Raw genomic sequence first — 20320 nt, 5'->3', positions numbered from 1 at the left:
GTACATTCTGTCCCCATTCATTCATGCATAAAGTTCTTGAGTTCCTACTATGTGCTAGGTATCTGCCCAGTATTGGGGATAGACTGGTAAGCAAGACAAAAGACCCTGTCCCTGTATGCTGCTGACAGTCAAGAGCTGTGTAGTCCAACATGGTAGCCACTAACTACATGTGACTATTTAAATTTATGTTCATTAACATTAGAAACAATTAAATACAATTTAAAGTTTAGTTGTTCATTTTAACTGGTCACATTTCAAGTACGCAGTAACCATATACAGGTAGTGGCTACGGAATTGGATCGTGCAGCTGGCCATCACTGCAGAAATTTCTTTTGGACAGAACTTGTCTGGAGGGCGAGAAATAAAATAAACTAATCAAGCCAATAACTCATTATAGTTGTGATACACACTACAAAGGAGAAATATACAGTGATGTAAGAACATATAACCAGCAGTCTTAGCATAAGGCAGGATTCCTGAAAGAAGTGATGTTTAAAAGTGGTACCTGAAGGGTGATGAAGAATTAGCTTAGAGAAGGGAGGCTATCAAAGGGAGTGTATAGCTCAGAGTTCTTGACCTAAGCTTTCTGAAGATGCCTTGGAATTGCTGAAGACCTGGCACCCAGTGTAGGGCCCAGAACAAACCAGGGATCAGTAAATATCTGTTGAATAAATTAAAGAAGCACAATTCTGCTGTTTGTACTTGACTATCAAAATGTTAAAGGTGGGAAGGAAAAAAACTATGCCCACATAATGTATATTTGTTAACTGGAACTACGAGAGCTTAAGTTGGGTTCATTGAATACTTTTCCTGTATGTCTATACATTGTAATGTAAAATAATGTACTTTTATGGACTAAAAGGCCAGGGTAGGATATATGTTTTGTATACAAAGTCTTGATGCTAACAAGGAGGATGCTGACAATATTGCATAGCCAGATTTTCATCTGATTGGTATCATTATTGACAAAAAGATGTTTACCATACAATCATGCATAATCTTGTTCCAGTCTTCGCCTGTGACAATTCGGAACAGTACAGTGATGGCTTTGCCAGCTGAAGAAAAGTTTGCATGCCTAATTTAAGAAAATAAAACCGCATATGAGTAATACAGTTGTCATGAAGCAGAGAGGTTTGCCACCACCACAAGAGGTAGATATCAGAGCAAATTTGATTGCTAAGTTGCCATTTCCAAAGGTTACATCCTCTTATTTGTTTGTTATTTATACTTGCCCTCAAGTATAGCTATCTGAATAACCCAACCCTAGTATGGTGCCACCAATTTCTTGCCATTCATCTTGAATAACTGAGGGAGCAAGCTTTGACAATGAAAAGTGATTTTGGGGGTTCTAACTTCTCATGTTTTATTAAAAAGAAGAAAAAACACAATCTCTTCTCAAAATTATTTAATCAAAAACATAATTTTTTTTTTGGCAGTATGTAGATTAGAAAAAGTGCTAGAATTCACCAGGATATTAGAAGTGGTTATTCCTGCATGGTGGTGGAATTACAGATTCTTTTGTTTGCTTTCATTTTTGAATTTTCTAAGGTTTCCAAAGTAAACATACATACAGTATTCTATTAGAAAAAATGTCATTTAAAATTTTACCCTTTTATTTTAATTTCCAACTGTTTGCCTCTACTTTTCCTTCTGTCTATAATAGATAAAAATCATTCACGTTTTTATCCATGATTTTATTACTAAAAAAATTTTCTCGATGAATGAATAGAAAGATAAATATATACCAACCTGTTAATGTTTTCTCCATATTTTACAGTACCAAATAAGACAACTCCAGCAAAAGCATAACAGAGCAGCAATAGGAACATTCCTACAATGATAAAGAAGCTTTTGTACATGCTGACAACCACTGTCAGGAGAAGCATCTTTAGTGTTACCTGTATGGAGATGGAGAGAAAGAGAGGGAGGGACAGAGGAAGAGGAAGAGGGAGAGAGAGAGAGAGAGAATATGAATATTCAAGTCATTACGCCATGGAGAACATGGTAAGTAAATAACTTTTAAGCAGGTGGCACAAGAGTGACCCTCAGCATATCATTTGAAAATTGCTTCCTAGTAGGTATTATATCAAAATATTCAAAAACCATTAGATGCTTCATATTTCAAACTCTTCTGCCTTTTCAGCCAAATTAATAAAAGTTCCACCATAAGATTTTAAGCCTTCTGTTTTTCTTGATCCCTGATTCTCTATGAAAAGAGCTATATATTTTTGGACTATGCAAGTAGACTCAGGATTCTTCCACACACAGATGTTCATAAAAGCAAACTTAAACAATGGCAAAATACTAAATATCATCAAATATTAAATATGTTGATTATGTTGATATATGGAGCATATATCACATAATGTCGGATTGAAAAAGGAAACTACTTTAAAAAATGAAAAATGTATATGGAATGTATGTATGAACATTAACAAAGAACATAAATTAATCTGGGATCATAGAATTATGAATGTTCATTAAGGATAATTTTTCTTTTCAGTAAAATAACTTTATTAAAACTAAAGATAATAAAAATGAAGTATGAAGAAGGAACATTGTTTTTTTTGCTGATATGTTATCTGTAGTTGATGACTGAGTTCACTTAGCAAATATGGAAAATAAGCAAAACAATAATAATTCAGGAACAAAATTACAAGATAACTAGGCTACTGATTTATTTTAATATTTAAAATTTACTTATGCTACCTAGCAATTTGTTAACTACAGCCCTGAAGATCCAGAAGGATAATTGAAGTCAACTGTCCTTACGTACAAGACACATCTGTATATAATTTGTTGTGTACAGACTCTTCTGTTTTAAACTATGAGATGCTTCTGCAAAATTTAAAATAATCTTTGAAAAATGCTTTTCATATATAATAATCATTTTGGGGGTTCTAATTTCCCACTTTTTTCTTCTCTAATAGTACCCTTCACAACATACTTACATGCTTTCCACAGATGGAGAAAAACCTAAAGACAATCACACATGCGCCCATCATGTAGGTATATGCATTCTGAAATTTAAACAGAAGAAACCCTCTCATAATTTGCACAGCGAATCTTGTTACAGTTCCATTCTACATTTTAAACATTCTGTGAAGTCTACTGAATAATTAGTTTAATAAATTGTGAAAATTCCTGTAAGAAATGTACCCCAAAAAGGTGTTGAAAAGGTCACTGCCAAAACTCATGAATAAATATTAACTATAAAATCAAATCTTAAATGAAACTTCAATCTCTGTTTTGCTCAACTGAATTCTGTATTTAAAAACTTATTTTTGCATAAAATAGTGACCAGTTTTTTTGAGGAGCAAGAACCGCCTAGCTTAACGATTAAATGTAAGGAAGTCAAATGAGACAGGATATAAAGGGATTCTGGCAGAGGGAGCTGGGCTGCTGGAGAAGGCTGCTGGAGGTCAGATTCCTGACCAGAAGGCCACAGGCCTATTAGTCTAAGCTGACTTCAGAGCTGTCCTCCCTCCTTGAAACACATTCAGCTCTTCCTCAAGTGTGCAAGCAGCAGCAAGAGATGACTCTGGTGTGCTCTGTGCCTAAGAAAGCTTAATCTGAGAAACAGAGATCCCACTGACAATAACAACTGTGGCGTCAAGCTGATGCCAAAGTATGATTTTTCTCGAGGAGCCCTGCCTAGGCAAACGACAACAGTCACAGATGGGCCCCTGGGAAGGGGGTCCTGTGAGACCCTTGGTGAGGTGCAAGGAAATGAACGTGTCTGTACAGAAGCATCTTTGGCTAGGACAAGGGCTGCATCTTGCTTCACAATAGTCCACTGCAAAATCAAGTGGAGGTCGAGCATGCTTCCAAGACTGGAGGCTCCTGAAGAAAAAAGCAGTCAGGCAGAATAGGCAAGTTTGTCTTTTTGGTGTAAGATTTCTTCTCTGGGGACATCTGGAATTAGAAAACTTACTCTATTTTTCTGCTTGAATCGAGTAGCTTTTGGCTGCAATTTGTCCGGAATAAATAAAAACACGGGCCTTGCTGCTCCTTCTTTCTGTGTTAGCTCTAAACTTACTGTAGATAATTTCTGGCTTTACATTCTGGAAGTGATGACACCCAACAGCTTCTAAGATGACGACCCAAATCCTATACCTAGATTACAAGGTCCTGAGAGGTCTGGTACCTTCTTACCCATCCAGATCGTGTACCTTGTTCCCCTTGCTCCTTCTCCTCCAGCCACACCACCTAGTTGTCCGTACCCTTCCATCACAGGGACAGCTGCCTGAAATGTTCTCCCCTCATCCTAGAGACCGAACCCAATTCTCCCTCCCTTGGGATGCCTTCCAGGACCTCTATGATGAAGCCATCTTGCGCTACTATGTGTCGTTACAATATGTGTCTCTCCTCCACAGCTGTAATTCTCATCGACTTGGGAGCAGTCAGTGAATTCCAGGCTGCGTAGTTCATGAGAGCAGTGACTGTCTTTGTTTTGTGCATTACATTCTTCTCTGTTCCTAGCACACCTTTAGTGCTCAAAACCATTTATTGTTTGAGGAAATGAATCAGGTAGAGTGAGAGGCCAGATCTTCTAGAGTTGTGCTGACCAACACGGTAACTAGTACCTGTTACTGAGCACTTGAAATGTGGAGTCTAAATCACAATATGCTGTAAATGTAAAATACACACTTGGTCAAAGATTCAGCACAAAAGAAAGCACGTAACCTTTTCCTTCATAATTGTTTTTGTTGCTGACATGCTGAAATGGTAATATTTTGGACATCGGAGGGTAAAAATATATTATCAAATTGATGTTATCTGTTTCTTTTTTATATTTTAAATGTGGCTCCTAGAACGTTTAAAATTACATCCATGGCCACGTTTTATTTCTGCTGGACAACAAGGCTTGAAATCATGGTCAAGGTACAGGCTTGAGATCATGGTCAAATACACCCATAGCTATATGTTTTGAGCTGGACCTCAGACCAAATGGAGGCTGGAAGCACTTCAGGCAAAATAGTAAGAACTCAGGTATAGAGATGGGGAAAGATGTGCTTTAGGGAGATGGCAGCTGGATGTCTAGTAGAAAAGTTGGCAGCAAACGTATCTGAGAATCACGCTGTGAAATACTGATTATAATGTATTAGCCTGGATGCTACACTTCAGCTCAGGAAACTGGGTTTGAGTCTTCTGGTGCTAGCTTACCTGTGAATTCACAGGTCTCTTAATCTCTATTTTCGTTTCTCTCTCTCTTGTTTTTATCTTTTGGGAAAATGAAGGTTAAACCAGAAGAGCTTTAAGGCACTTCTCTTTCCAGCTCGAACACTGTAAAACTTTGAAGGGCCAGGTTTGTCTTTGTAAAGAGTATGGTTGTGTGTACACATACAGGCATGTGTGTATATACTAGCATGTCTGAGGGCCCGTCTGGGTCAAGGCTTTGTTTTAGGGAGGTTAATCTGACACCTAAAAGTAGGCTGACATGGAGTGAAATGAGACTGGAAACAGGGTTACCTGAACTGAAGTTATCATCTAAAATAAACTTCAGTTATGCACATACCAGGAGGGCAAAATGAAGTACCACCCACACAACGCCGAGTGACGTCACCAGCAGATCATATCGATTTCTTCTGCTTTGCCAGAAGCCAGCAGGCGACATTGCTATGATCTTCATTGTAACCTGAAGGTAAACAATTGAGAGAATAGAGGCTGAGTGTTCAGTACATATTTATGTATTAACTTGAGTCAAGTAATTTTTCAAAAGATGTAGAAACCAAAGAGAAGAATTGATTACAGACATATAAAAGCTGAGAATTTAAAAGCTATATTCTCCACCCTTTTCTCTTTGTTTTATGACTAGTTTGATAGCAGGAAATTTTTCTTCCTCAAGTAAAAGATCATAGATTTTGGGTAACATCAACCAGTACAGGGTGAAATAGGAATCTGCTTATATTTCAAAGAAGATTGCTGGAGTAAGAAGAATATCACTGGAAAGTGATACAACATGGACCATATATTAAAACAATCTGTCTGGGCCAACTCCCTTTGCCACCACATTACAATTTGAATCCCTAAATTAGAGTGGTTTGTGCAGGTTGCTCTAAATACCTGAACTCATCTAACTAGACAGGCCATCATTCTGATACAACAATAAACAGAATTAGCAATTGCTGCCCTTAGAAAAATCCAAAATACAATGTGAAGTCTTTGTTCCAGTTAAGCAGAACAGATTAAAAAGGGGATATCCTAAGCTACCCTCCCCACAACCTGGGGAGGGGAGGGAAAGACTTCAAAAACAATAGAGCACAGAGCTAGAAGTGTCATCAAAGGAGGACACTATTTTACTTTAAAATGTGCATTGCATCCCTCGGAGCCCGCAAACTCATTACGATACCTCTAGAACAAAGATGAAGGTGAAAACAACTGACATTGTTGCCAAAGGAACAGTCACTGGGTCCTCGACGTCCCACTGAAACAGAAACAGTACACGAGTCTTTGCACACATCCATCGGGCACATAAAGACTTTCTGCCTCTTCCTCCCATTTGAATATGATTGTGAATTTTAATTTTTTTACACTAACGAGCATAGATTGTGAGTGGATATGGCCACTTGCGATATTCTTGGATGCAGCAATGAATAAGAAATTCGTTCCCAGAGTTTGAGGGTGATACAAAGTACCTTGACAGACAGCAGCACCGACTGGGCCAGAACAAGTAATGCAATTGTCCTCTTAAAAAATGGATGCTGGGTGATGTCATACATCTTGGCTCTAAAACCATCATTATCTGGAAAAGAAAGGTTTCGGCAAGGGCATTTTAGCATAGGTCACATTTACTTTCCTTCGCTACCTTTAACGCTTATCATAAAACCCATTACATTTTTCCCCCTCCAGTTCAATCTATTGTGTGGTGTTTTGCAGGACTGGTTGGCTCTGAATATTTAAAACGGTGGTGCATGACGCAGCCTGTATTGGAAGGAGAACCGCATCATTCAATTTCTGTCAGTTTAATACATTTCACTCATATGTTGAAAAGGCAAGCAACTATATTTTATTTAAAAATTCATTTTTTCATTAAGGCGTACCCTGAGAGCACTGAAGCACAGCCTTTGGGTGGTTGGTTTTAATAGCCTATGGAGAGATCTGTAGTTTGGAGCCTGTTACTATATTAACTTATGCACAACTGCCTAGTGGCCTCACGATTATTATTTTAATTGAAATCTTAGACTCCTGGGGAATCATGAACACAAGTGCCCCACATGAATAAAATCAGAGCATCTTTGATACCCGGGCGAGGTGGGAGATGAAGAGGCTGTGCTATCTTCAGTCGGCTCTTCAGATCTTCCCATCTTCTCTGATCTACAGTCAGCAGAGCCGTCCCCTTAATAAACATAAGGAAGCAGAAAAAGGCCTTTTGTTATGTACTCTACACCAAGGACATTTGCACAAGGGGTGGTGATGCAAACAGGACTAATTTGGGAGTTTAAAATAAAGATATTCTTCAAATACTGTGGTGGATGGATAAACATGGTCAGAATTCTCAAACTTGGTCTTGAGAGACTTCCAAAAAGAATGACCACAGGTTTTGGAGAAGATTCAGCAGCCTTCAACTGGCATCTACATGTATAATATTCAGGTTTGGGAAAATCTAAAGGTTTTCTACATAATTAAATTTTTAAAAACGGATCCCCATTCTAATAGTGGTTAGTTTCCTTTCACTTCATTGTAGAAAATGCTGCAGCAAAATTATATCTTGTCAATGCTGCTGCTTCTGGTTAAGGGTCTTTTGTCTTTAAAAAAAATTTTTTTTAAATCGTTCTGATATGTGCAGTCACAAAACTATTTTTAGGTGGTTTGAAGTCACAGAATTTGGATCTTTAGAAAATCAGTGCTGTGACAACTAGTTAAATGAAATTGGATATTTATTATATAATAGAGTACTTCATTAAAATGAACATAAATGTATTATATTTCATTATATTATATTACAAAACAGAAGTATAATTTAAGAAACTGAAAATAAAACACCCACTCTCACTCCCGTTCCTCCTTTCTTTCTCCAGAGCTAAGGACTGTCCTTCAGGGGTGCATCCTCCTCATCATGCTTCCGGACTTTTGCTGCTTGTCTATGTATCAATTCACAAGCATATATTTGTTTCGAATTTCAAAAATTTATATACATGGTATCCAATATGTGCTTATTTATTTAGTTTGTTTTTATCTTCATGAATACTATGTTTTCCACACAACCAAATACTAAATCTAATTAATTTTAACTGCTCACAGAGTAGTATCCCACTGTACTAATATATCAGAAGTTATTCATTTTAAGTTTCTGGACTATAAACAGTGCTGCAATAAACACACACGTGCTCTTTCATGGTAAATATCTATGAGCCTTTCTCTATGGTTAAATCCCTAGGAGAGGAATTGCTGGTGTCTAGGAGTTAATGCATCTTTACATTTACCAGATATTGCCAAACTACTGTCCAAAGAGGACCAACCAAGAAAATTTGCCACTAGCAATCCCCAAGTGTTTCCATTTCCTTATATTCTTGCTAATCATTGACATTATCAGACATTTTATTTTTGCTATTTGATGGATGTGAAATGTACGTAACTTAGTTTTAATATTAATGAGATGAAGCATTTCATATAAGTAGTAATTCCTGTATCTTCCTACGTGAATTGCCTGTTCATATTCTTTGCTCATTTTTGTATTTGAATATTTACTTTTTGATGTTGTGTAGAAATTCTCAAGATACTCTGGGTACTAACATTTTGTCAGTTACGTGAGTTGTAAATATTATCTCAGTCTTAGCTTGGTTCTTTTTTCATTTGTTTTGCTTTTATTATTCAGATAAAATTTGTCTTTGATCATTCAGCTACTTTTTATTTTAATGTAATCTAAGGTATAAATTTTTTTCTTTGTGGATTTCACTTTGTGGTTAATATTAAGAAATCCACAACTACTTCAGGGTCAACTATAAATTCTACATGGTTTAAAAATGCTTAATGTTTTGCTTTTCATAGCTGGGTTATTCACTCATCTGAAATTCATTATTGAGTATGCTATGAGGTAGAGATATCAGTTTATTTTCTTAGATCTAGACAGTCGGTTATCCCAAGTTCACTTATTGATGGTCTCATCTCCACTGATTTGTTGTGCTACTTCTGTTTTATGGATACATGGGTACCTCTTGGGGCTTTCTGTTCTGTATGTCCAAATTTATATCCCTTTAATAATACTGACATGATTTTGCTTACTATAGCTTTACTTTCCTTTTCCACATTTTTGTTCATGCTCAATCTTGAGAGAGATTTATTAATTTAATTTTTTTTAAGAACTAGTTTTTGTCATTCTTGAGCTTTTCTACAGTTACTATGTTTTTCCATATCATTAATTTCTGTTCTTATGTTTGTTACTTTCTTCCTCCTATTTTCTTTAATTTTACAGTTACTTTATTATAATTTATTAATTTGGATATATGACATATTACTAATTAATCTTTGATTTTTCTCTAACACATACACTTAAAGCTATAAATTTTCCTTTAATTGCTGATTTATCTATATCTTGCAATTTTTAAATACATATTTTTATAAATTATCTAAATATTTCATGATTTTTTATTCTGATTTCTTCTGTAACTCATGAATTATTTAAAATATTGTCTTAATACTTCCAAATTCTGAGGAATTTTTTTGCTATCATTTTTTAATCACAGTAGAGAATATTTTCTATACATTATCAATTTTTTGATAGTTATTATTTTATGCCTTTGTACAGGATACATTTGTAATTGAAAATTGTGGGGGTCAGGGTTCTTTATATGTCTAGCAGAATAAAATTTTTTTATTGTGTCACATCTCATATTTTCTTTATTTTTCTGTTTGGTTAATGAATTTCTTAGAGAAATATGTTGATATCTTGACATACGTTGAAATATGTCGATTTTGGATTTGCTAGTTTTTTAAATAATTTGGTTAATTTTTGTTTCATACATCTTAAGGGTCAGGAATTCTCAACTTTTCCGATAATTAGTTTATTTTGCAATGATTTAATTATGCTGTTTATTCTAATAATAACATTTGTTTTTAATTTTTTTCTACTATTATTATTGCTAAACCACTTCGCTTATTAACTGCAAATAAATAGTTGTTCCCTGGATGCCATACACACTCATGTTATTCCTTTATTATAGAAAACAAGATATTTTGGAAAGTTGAACTCCGAAAGGATTCAAAAGAATAAGCATGGCGATATTATCTGATCATTAATATATGAAAACTTCTAAAAGATTATTATTATAAAGTTAAATTTATTAGTCATGTTGTCTTAGACTAGGGAAATTTAAAAAATATGTTACTCATATAGACTTCGAATTTTTTATACCTGGTTCTATTTTTTAAGGGAAGACATAATTTTGCCTAATTCTGAATTATGAAAACTTTGCCCCAAAAGCTTACTTTATCTTTATATCTCTCTATTGCCTATATATCTGGAAATCTATTTATACGCCTTTGGGTATGACCCAGATGTGAGCTCCATGAAGGAGCAGAAATCTTTATGTATTTTGTGTTTATATGTTTATCTTGTTATGTTCTCAGGGTCAAAAGCAGTGTTTGGCACCTAGGAGGTTCTCAAAGAAATCTGTTGAATAATTGAATAATAAATGAATAAAGGTTGTTATATCACAGCCCCTGTGTTATCATCTAAAAATCTTACAGAAAAAAAAATTTTTTCTAAAAAGTTCAAATAACTTAGAAATTTGTATGTTTTATTAACTAATCAAGTCTATAATGTCTGGTAATATGATTCCTTCTACTTTTCCTTTTTCGCCAAGCACATATTTGAGCTTTCACGCATCCTCCCCTTTCTCAGGCAAAAGTACTCCTTCCTCCTTCAGAACATAAATACAACCAGTGTTGCAAGTAGACCTCCTGTTATTCTGTTTTCTTCAGCCATTTGTCTCCAGTTATTCAGCATTTTATGTTGTTTCATTTATACTGCTGAATGGTGAACTTCCATACGACCTAATTCTTCTGAAATCAGGTGTCTGCTCAAAGGGCCTAGTATGGTGTTCTGAGCAAGCAGTGCCTAAACTCTGTTAATTGACTGATTTCCTTCTGCTCCTATTCGGGAATTCCCAGTGTCTGCTCCATTACATGGTTCAAAGGCATTTAAAAAGATCCATCTTCCTCTTTCTGCTTGGTATTAAATTGAACACACTGTAAGGCTTAAAGAAACTCATTTATGAATGTGCTAAAGTAAAATAGGGGGGCTGAGTGATATGATCTCTATCCTTCTTTCTTACTCTAAAATCCTATTTTTCTGTGGTTCAGTGTAGTGTTGGGGCCCAGAGGCGGGGATTTTTAAGTCACACGCTTTGAAAGTCTGAACAAAATGACATCCTCATTCGGCACACATCAAAGGCGGCAATTGACTGAGTAACTGGTACCACACATGTGGAGCCTGGGGGACAGTGAATGACACAGTCTCATGTGTAGCTACACAAACCAAAGAGCTCTGAAGTGAATGCGTACGAATGAGTCTTAGCCATGAATAACACGGAGCAGCACGGCGCAATGCAGGCACATCTAGCTTTAATGCAATGCAGGATGACAGTCGACATTTTCATACGCTTGAATGCGAATACTCAAACTCCGCAGTGATAGGCACCACTTCTGAATTCTGGCCCCATTTTCTATTCCTGATAAGCCCCAGAAGTTATTTCACCTCTGTAATCTGGTTTTCCTTCCACTGTGCATTTCACAGTTGTGAGAATGGAGAGTAGCATATCAAAACCATAGTGAATAATAAGTGCTCAAAACTGTATGTGTCTCAATTATTATGACTGCAGAATGTCCAGAAGAACAACATAGAATGTTCTCCCTCAAACGCATATATTATTGGCAGAAAACAATACTTGCTGTTTTCCCATTTGTACTGATCATTAGAGCTGTTATGAACTCAGAACGCTTCCCGAGTTCATAAAGCATGGAAAGTTTTTATATGAAATTAGAAAATCTTTTTATCCTATGAATTAGGATTTTAAAATTTCTATCGAATCCTCCTTCCCACCCCATCAATGCCAAGTTCACCTACTGAGTTACAAAGAAGCATCCAATTTACATTTTGTGAGAGTGATATTACCTGCAATCAGTGCATCAGTTTCAGCTATTGTATTTTAATAACTTGCTGCACATCCTTTCAATTTGAACAATAGGAGATGTGCCTTTCCATTGTCAGTGAATGAATGACACTGCTCCCAAAGGGGGAAATTTAGCAAGAGAATCGTACTCTTAAATAATGTGCCCCAAAGGCAGCAATGAGGCAGCTTGTAAAATAGTTACAGAGATTATTTACACCAGTCACATTATGGTTTAATGCGACACCATGTTGTGTCTGCAAAAGAGAGCTTAAAGCACGTGGCTAGAAAAGAGTAAACGCTATGGCACTCAAACCAAGCATTCTTACCTTGTTTTCATTGAAATTTGCAATGACTACTCCAACAAAAAGGGTCAGTCCAATCATGCAACCCAGGAATACAAAAACATGAATATAGATTCCATGCATCTGTGTAAATGAAAAATACGATTATTCATCAAAGTAAGTAAAAGCAGCTGTATAAAGGATTGTGTTTAAAGGATCCCATGCACTTGCTTACCGGCCCCACACGATGAATAATAACATCCCTCACTTCCACCCAGCCTTTCAAGGAGAGAACTTCAAACAATGCCAGCATAGCATTTCCCACATTGTCAAAATTAAAGTTCCGAGGATTCGCCCTGCAAGTCAGAAAGAGGAATGTTCTGTGAAATTCACCCTAAGGCAAATATCTCGAGCTCTTTCCAGTCTTGGATGGGAGGACATATTTAGCACTCAGAAGGTGGGCTATAGGGCATTTCTGTTGCTAAATCATAATAATGCATTAAAGTGTTATAATTTATTAATTATGTAATTAATTATTAGGTAATGATGGAGTGCTTTCAACTGAAAACAGCAAAATGCTACACAACTTGAGTTGTAGCTCCAGAGGATCTGGGTATACAATTTCTAGTTAGAAATCATACAGGAAATTCTCCAAGGGGCATTGGAGTTCAGATATAAACTTTGAAATTGTTTTATAATAAAGGACTAAATTATAATTCCCCATGTTAATACAGAAAGTATAAAAAGAGTAGAATTTGGCCACTTTAGTTCATTCTGTGGCCTCTGGTGAATATCACACTGTAAAGACATGATGCATTTAGAAGTTACTGAGACAGTAAGCCAAGTTTGCTCATCGCCTGTTTCCAGACCACTCTCTCCCAGCTGGACTTTTTCTCTCATGAACTCTGAGTGTTCACAGTAGATACCCTTGTAGACTCCAGTGTCCTGTCAACATCCACAGTGCACTGTCTACACCCATGGCAAATTCCTGATTCTATGACATTCTTGCTTCACTCCTTTTTGGGGGAGTTGAGGGGGTGTTTCATTCTTGTTTTTCTGATACGTTTTCTATTTCTTCCCAGTTACAAAAGTGTTCCTTCTACTATTCTTGCATTTCCTTTACCGTATGGGTCTTAGCTAACATTTTTGTTGTTAATAGAAGATCTAAGTGTTTTTTTCCCTTTCTCCTTTATTTTAAAATATTAAAAGATTTAGACAACCACACGCTGGAAAAATCATGACTATCACAACACCACATCCTGAATGGGATGCAGAACTGAGCTCAGATTTATTGAAGAGAGTAGGCCTACTGAAACCTATCTAAATTATTTTTGATAATTTTTTTTTTCCTGCTAGCTCATTTATAAAAATTTAATGATCTCTCTGGGGGGCAATCTGGTTTAGTATGTTTTCCATCCCTTTTTAGTTTTTTTAAACCACAGACCAATCATGGAATGTATCTTTACAAATTTTTTGTTTTTAAGACTCAATAGATGGGTATCTGATAAGAAAACATAAAAATGAAACTGACTTGCTCCTAAAGGTTTAAGGCTGAATGGTAGAAATATTCTTACATAGTGCAAAAACCCTACTCAGAAATTCATATTTTGAAATTTTGATTTATAGTTTTTAAGTATGAACATATAAGCATATTCTTTTGGACTTTTCCAACAACTTTTCCTTTGGGGATGTTTCTAAATTTAATTATTTTACAGCAGATATAAACTTTAGGAATTCCACTCTTTCTCAATAAAGATTTTTTTTAAACCAAGTGAGCCAGCTTTCTTACCCATCCATTTTCTTTATGTAAAAGTGCTTTTACTAAAGCTGAATTCGTAGTAACCCAAACTACTTTCATGTTCCATATCCTTTAGAAGTTAGAATATGTTAAAAACAAATTTTTAGTCTAAACCAAAGAAAATAAACTAAAGAATTAAATAGTTGGGAGAATATAGCATATTAAAAAAAATAAGGCTGTCTCAGCTTTAATCATATAAGATGTTTATGCTTTGTTCATGCACCTAAAATTAGAAAGTTTAAAACTTTATGTACAACCACAGAGGACGTCAATGAATCCCAGACATAATCCATTATTGTCATTTTACCTGTAGCTCTTCCTTGATTTGGAAGGCCGTTTAAATATCACCTTTTGTGGTTAACTTTTAAAAGATTATAATCTTGTCTACCCAATTCAGAAAACTGACCTCACAATTTGGTCAGTCTTTCACCTCCCAGTGAAAAGTGCTCTCATGTCTCCAGGATCATTAGGAGAACTGCTCCTTCTCTGGGAAGGTGGAAGAGGGACTTTGCCTGTGACCTTAGAGGTGGAAATGCAGGGAATGATGGTGTCCAAAATGTCACCCTGCATCTTACGCATCTCTGCCTTCTAATCTAAAGAAATCAGAAGCTTTTTGTACTTCCTAAAAGGTGCCGACATATTTTTGCCTTGTACTCTGGCAATAGCAATTGGAGTTGTCTTGATCTGCAATGCCTGGCTCCTGGCTAGCTCCTCCTGCTCACCTGCTCATGCCTCCTCTCCTTTCGACTGCCTAATTCCTATTCATCCTTCAAAAATTAGCTGAGTGTCTTCTTCTCTGGGTCCTTCTGCCTGGTCCTATCATAATTGCGTTAGGTGCCTCTTCTGTGTGTGTCACTGTACCCTTTGCCTGTCTGTGTCCTATCCTGACTGGTATATCAGGAAGCTAGAGAAACTTATACCTCAGGCCCTTCCCTAGTCCTTCCAAGAGTTTGGAAGGGGCCCAGCAGGGAGTATACATAGTCCTATGTTTTTATTAAACTTATAGAAGTAAGTTCTTTTTCTTAAAGAGTATATACCCAAATTGTTTGACCCTAAGACTGCAAAAATTTGATCTTCTGCCTTGAGTATACCACAGTGTAGCTTCAAATTACCTAGAGGTAAGCTTTAGTTGGGCGGTAAGTGAGTTTAGAGGCTTCATGTAACATCAGAGCCCTTAGTATCTTACATTAACTTTTTTAAAATTTTACTTTCTGTTCTCCACTAGACTTCAAGCTCCTAGAGGTCAGGGCCATAGCTTGTCTTCAATTAAAAGAAAACAAGAAATATTTATAATATACAATACGTTTAATTTTTTTTATCAAGGTAATTTTATCTCAAGTCCAAGTGATTTTGAAGAAAATGAATGTAGTTATCTGAAAAGAAAATATAGAAACCAGACAGTCTCCAGAATCAGATAGTACATATTTAAGTCCTAATTATAATTACCAACACATTTCTCTAGGCCACTACCCAGATATGGTTATTTTCTTAATCACAAATTAGTGAATATAAAATTCAAAATTTTCAGCTGCTAGATCTTGACAAGCTTATTAAAGAAGAAAAATGTATAAATTATCATAGTTACAGCTGACATTTATTTGCTGGAAGATTTATATTTCACTAAAACTAAGCCAATGAAAAAATATTCTGAACCAATGAACAAAAGCTATTGTGATGATGTTTAAGTAACGTCTCTTTATTCACTTACTCTTTTAAAGTTTCACTGAACATGAAACCCCTAATAATAACTTACATAAAACATTACATTTCAGTTAACTTTGATTTTTACAATCATAGGTAGCTGGTTTTATGGGCGAGGCAGGGCAAACAGGCTTAGGATTAGCTAGTGTGATATTTCAGGTTGAATAACATAGGATACGAGTGGAAATAAGTTTACTTTTCTCCCAATACTGCCTTCTAGTATGTTCTAGCTCCCTTCTTGACATCCTGGGGAGGTCCTAAAGCGTTTTGGTCACTTCTGGTTATGAGATCATTCTAAAAAGTTCACTCGATTTTGCATCAAACCTTGGCTCACATAACCCATACCAGGATCCCGTCCTTAGCAGCTCAGCACGACCTGCGGCCTGAGGAGGGAAAACGTGCTGGCTACTCTGTTCCACTACTCTCAGGCTACCCTCTGGTTTTTACGAGGCTGGAGTTAGAGAAACGGAGTTAGCGTTTGTGTCTCTTAGGCTCTTGGACTCTGGCCATTGGTGCTCTTGTCATAGCAGCTATTGTTCTTTCATGGAGTGCATATTTGTGTGGTCCTAATTCCTAAAAAACACTCCATATATTAATCACACTTCTAGCTTCTATAAACGCGATACTTTATCATACACATGCTGGACACACTTTGTTCTGGACAACCCGATACAATGTCTGAGTCACACTGCTTTGGCTGCCTCCCTCCCTTATCACCCTCTTTCCACCCTCATGTGTCTTTTTTAGGGTGTGCTTTTCAAATACAAGCCAAACAACCCAGAGTTCACCCTCCTAACCATCTCCTTTTTTGAACTTTCATACTCTGGGCCACCATCCATCTGCCCTAATCACCCACGGCCAGGTCCCAGACCATGAGGGACAGCCCCTGCGCCCAGAGCCCACTGAAATATCACACTAGTTAATCCTAAGCCTGTTTGCCCTGCCTCGCCCATTCCTTGCCAGAGAAACCACAGTAAAGGCCCTTACCCACAGTCCCTTTCCTCTGTCTTGTGACCAAACCTAGTGCTCCTCTGGGTGGCCCCCTGTGGTGTGGCATAGCCTCTCCTCTTGGGAAAGGTAACAAGCTATCTTTTCAATGGTAATTGCCTCTTAATTTGTTGATCTTACTATTCCTCAAATCTCCTATGAATACACTGTATTTTAAAACACATCCCCGCACGAGGATGTGCCATTGTGCCATTCGCACTCTGAGGGTAGTCTCAGGTGATTCTCAGTCTCAGTCCTGCAGATACACCCACACTCTCTTCCCATAGGGGCTCCTGTTCTCCTAGACATAGCCTTTTGCAGCAGGGCTCCATCAAGAGGGCTCAGATCAGGTGGCCCAAAGCAGTGACAACTTGAAGCTTGTCTGGGAACATCGGATGACCCTGCCCTGCCAGATAGGGAAGAGCAGTTTGCCCACAAAAGCCTTACCAATCTTCCCGTGCCAATCTCTGATATCAGCTAGTCCTCCTGGGGGACCTTACTTGGCTGGATCGGGACACACCTTTTTCCATGATGAAAGGGGGAGAGATGCCATAACATCTCTACTGAGCTCATTCACCTCGAGATGTTATCTTTGAGTGTAGTGTTTTCTTTTACATAAACTAGGTGATAGAGGTGGATAATCTTTCAGTACATTCTGCTGAGATTGCCTAGTGGTTCTCTTTAGAATATAATAATACTGTACCTCCTATTAACCTTGGCTTTGAGGCTTAGCCAAAATTCTAAAACAGCAGGAAAAAAAATCTTATTTGTTCTTGATATATATAAACTCTTTATGTTATAATAATGAGTTTTCGCCTCACAAAAAGATAAATGTTTTATACGTCTTTAAATATTTATTTACATGTAAATTAGACTGCTTTTCTCATTAACACTGGGATAAGGATAGTCCCATGCATTATACACTTTTCTACCTGTGCTGAAGCCACACATCTAAAATTAATCTTTCTTCATAATTCTTTGGCATTTAAAAAATAAAAACCCAATCTAAATTGTATTGAATAGTTTATAAAAGTGAATTTCATATTTGAGAAATGCCAAAGCAGTAACAATGAGTCTTAAGGGTACAAGTGGGTGAAATGTTATTCCTTTTAAAGAGTTTGACATTTAGTAAAGAACATCAATTGTGACAAAAGCCAAGTAGTTGCTGTGGTTTACTCTTTACTTTAAGAGGTAAAGTGAAATAAAAAGAAAACAAGTAGCAATTTAAAAGGACAAATGAAGTTGATAGAACACTCAGTGCATCAATGAAGCAGACTGAGAAATCTTATTCATGATCATTAGTAAAATGGAAGAGAAAGAAGGTACTAAGTATTTCTAGATTTGATGTAAATGCTTGGAAAACTCATTTTCAAGAAAGATACCTTTTAAAGGGAGAATTAGATATAATCAGTTGTGTTATCGATGATTCTTTTACAGTGTTTCCATAATGGAAATCCTTCAATGTCAATGGGTTTTAAAACTGAAATAGCTTTATGATTTAGGTAGCTTCTCTACAACTGTTATGAGGACATGAGATCCTTCCTTAAAGATGAGTTTAGTGTTAATTTAATTAAAATGTTTTAAAATTTTAAAAAATTAAAATTTAATTAAAAACCTGATTAAAAATCTTTTTTTCTTAAGCTCCACTAATTTTTAAAGCCATGTGCATCCAGATAAGCAAAGTTTTAAACATTGCAGTGATAGTTCATTAGTTTCATGAAGCAATCTGGGACTCAGGGTGCCACTTGCTCCCTTATTTACTGTATTTTTGCATCCTGTTGTAATTCAGTGTATGAGTTGTATTACTTGAAATCATTTTAGCATCTCTAGCAGAATTACTTTTAGTTTCATGCTATATTATACTGATTTAAAACCTTACACTGACAAATACAGCATTTTTCAGGATATTTTTCTGATATCTTACCAAACACGAGGCACCCAAAACCCAGGTTTTTTCTCTCCAGGTCTTAATTTCAAATTTAAGTTCTTGGACACGCTTACATTAATTCTGAATATGCCATTGCAATCTTCCTAAAATAGGAAGAAAAAGAGATGGGGGAGGGAAACTGGTCAGAAAATGAACTCAGAAAAGATTAAAGATGAACACTTCTTACAGAATAACTAAGTATCTGACAACAGTGATGCGGACAACCATCCAACAAATAATAACAAACATTGCACAGATGAGTGGTGAAAGTCGATGCTGAAAACATCAGTAAGTGGGCAAAGAACCTGAATAAGATATTCCTCCAAATAAAATATACAAATGCCCAATGAGCATATAAAAAGATGCTCAGCATCACTACTCATCAGGGAAATGCAAATCAAAACCACAATGAAATATTACTCATATTCATAAGAAGGCTATAATGAAAAACCAACAATAAACATTGACAAGGTTGTGGAGAATTGAAATCCTCATAGTAGACCTCTCACACACTGCTTGTGGAAATTGAAAATGGTACATTTACTTTGGAAAACAATGTGGCCATTCCTCAAATGACCAAAGTGTTACTCTAAGACCCAGCAATTTTATTCCTAGGTATCTGCCCAAGAGAATATATATCCATTAAGAAATTTATTGTGGATGTTTATATCGTTATTATTAGAATGAAGTACTGATACACACTACAACATGCATGAACCTTGAAAATATGCTAAATGAAAAAAGACAGCCACCAAAGACCACATGTTATATGATTCTGTTCATGTAAAAATTCAAAATCCGTAACTCTATAGAGACAGAAAGTAGTTAGTGGTTGTTTAGGGATGGAGGTGTCATGGAGATAAGAGTTTGGGAGGTGACAGTTAGATACAGTGTTTCTCTATGAGGTGATGAAAATGTTCTAAAATTCACTGTGGTGATGGTTGTTCAACTCTGAATATGTTAAAAAAAAAAAAACCTCATTAAACTACATTTGAAATGGGTGAGTCGTATAGTGTGTGAATTGTATCTCAACAAATCTGTTTAAAAATAGATTTAAAAGATAAAACTTTAGTAAGAAGTTTTTGACTCATTTTATGTCTTCATTCTTCCTTTTGTTATCTTTACTTCTTTGACTATAATTGTCATATTTTGAACCTAAACCTCATATCTGGGTTCAAGGTGCACACACTTGAATATTTCAACAGAACTTCAAATTTTAATCTGTTTAAAGTCACCTTCAACCTTAAAATATGTATTCTGGCTTCCCCTTTTCTGTCCATGGACCAGCATCTTGTCAACCCCCAACATCAACATCTCAGAGTTGTCTATAGCTTTTTCCTATTCATATCATCCATTCTTATTTCAACTGGTTTAATACCAACATTACAGCTCTCTAGATTTCCAGTAAAATCCTTTAAAATAAAACCTTTTTGTGCAACTCATATTCCCTTAACTTATAACACATTGATAAACTTACTTATAATTACTCGAAGACAAACTCAATTGACATTTT

General features: G+C 36.1%; 1 protein-coding gene across 5 annotated transcripts in view; it reads right to left on the bottom strand.

Moving 5' to 3' along the window:
- The window catches only part of NALCN (sodium leak channel, non-selective), a 272813-nt gene that overhangs the window by 14682 nt on the left and 237811 nt on the right, over window positions 1-20320 (bottom strand). For all 5 annotated transcript variants that reach the window (XM_036228821.1, XM_036228822.1, XM_016123175.2 and 2 more), the window contains 10 exons: window positions 18805-18911; window positions 12630-12750; window positions 12440-12538; window positions 7246-7339; window positions 6639-6745; window positions 6353-6427; window positions 5519-5638; window positions 2952-3020; window positions 1750-1898; window positions 982-1075 (listed from right to left, as the gene is read on the bottom strand). In XM_036228821.1, the coding sequence (XP_036084714.1) occupies window positions 982-1075; window positions 1750-1898; window positions 2952-3020; window positions 5519-5638; window positions 6353-6427; window positions 6639-6745; window positions 7246-7339; window positions 12440-12538; window positions 12630-12750; window positions 18805-18911 (1035 nt within the window). The remainder of the gene's footprint in view (window positions 1-981; window positions 1076-1749; window positions 1899-2951; window positions 3021-5518; window positions 5639-6352; window positions 6428-6638; window positions 6746-7245; window positions 7340-12439; window positions 12539-12629; window positions 12751-18804; window positions 18912-20320) is intronic.

Source organism: Rousettus aegyptiacus, unplaced genomic scaffold (assembly GCF_014176215.1).
Source record: "Rousettus aegyptiacus isolate mRouAeg1 unplaced genomic scaffold, mRouAeg1.p scaffold_m13_p_11, whole genome shotgun sequence".
NCBI lineage: Eukaryota > Metazoa > Chordata > Mammalia > Chiroptera > Pteropodidae > Rousettus > Rousettus aegyptiacus.
This window is presented reverse-complemented; position numbering and strand designations above follow the sequence as displayed.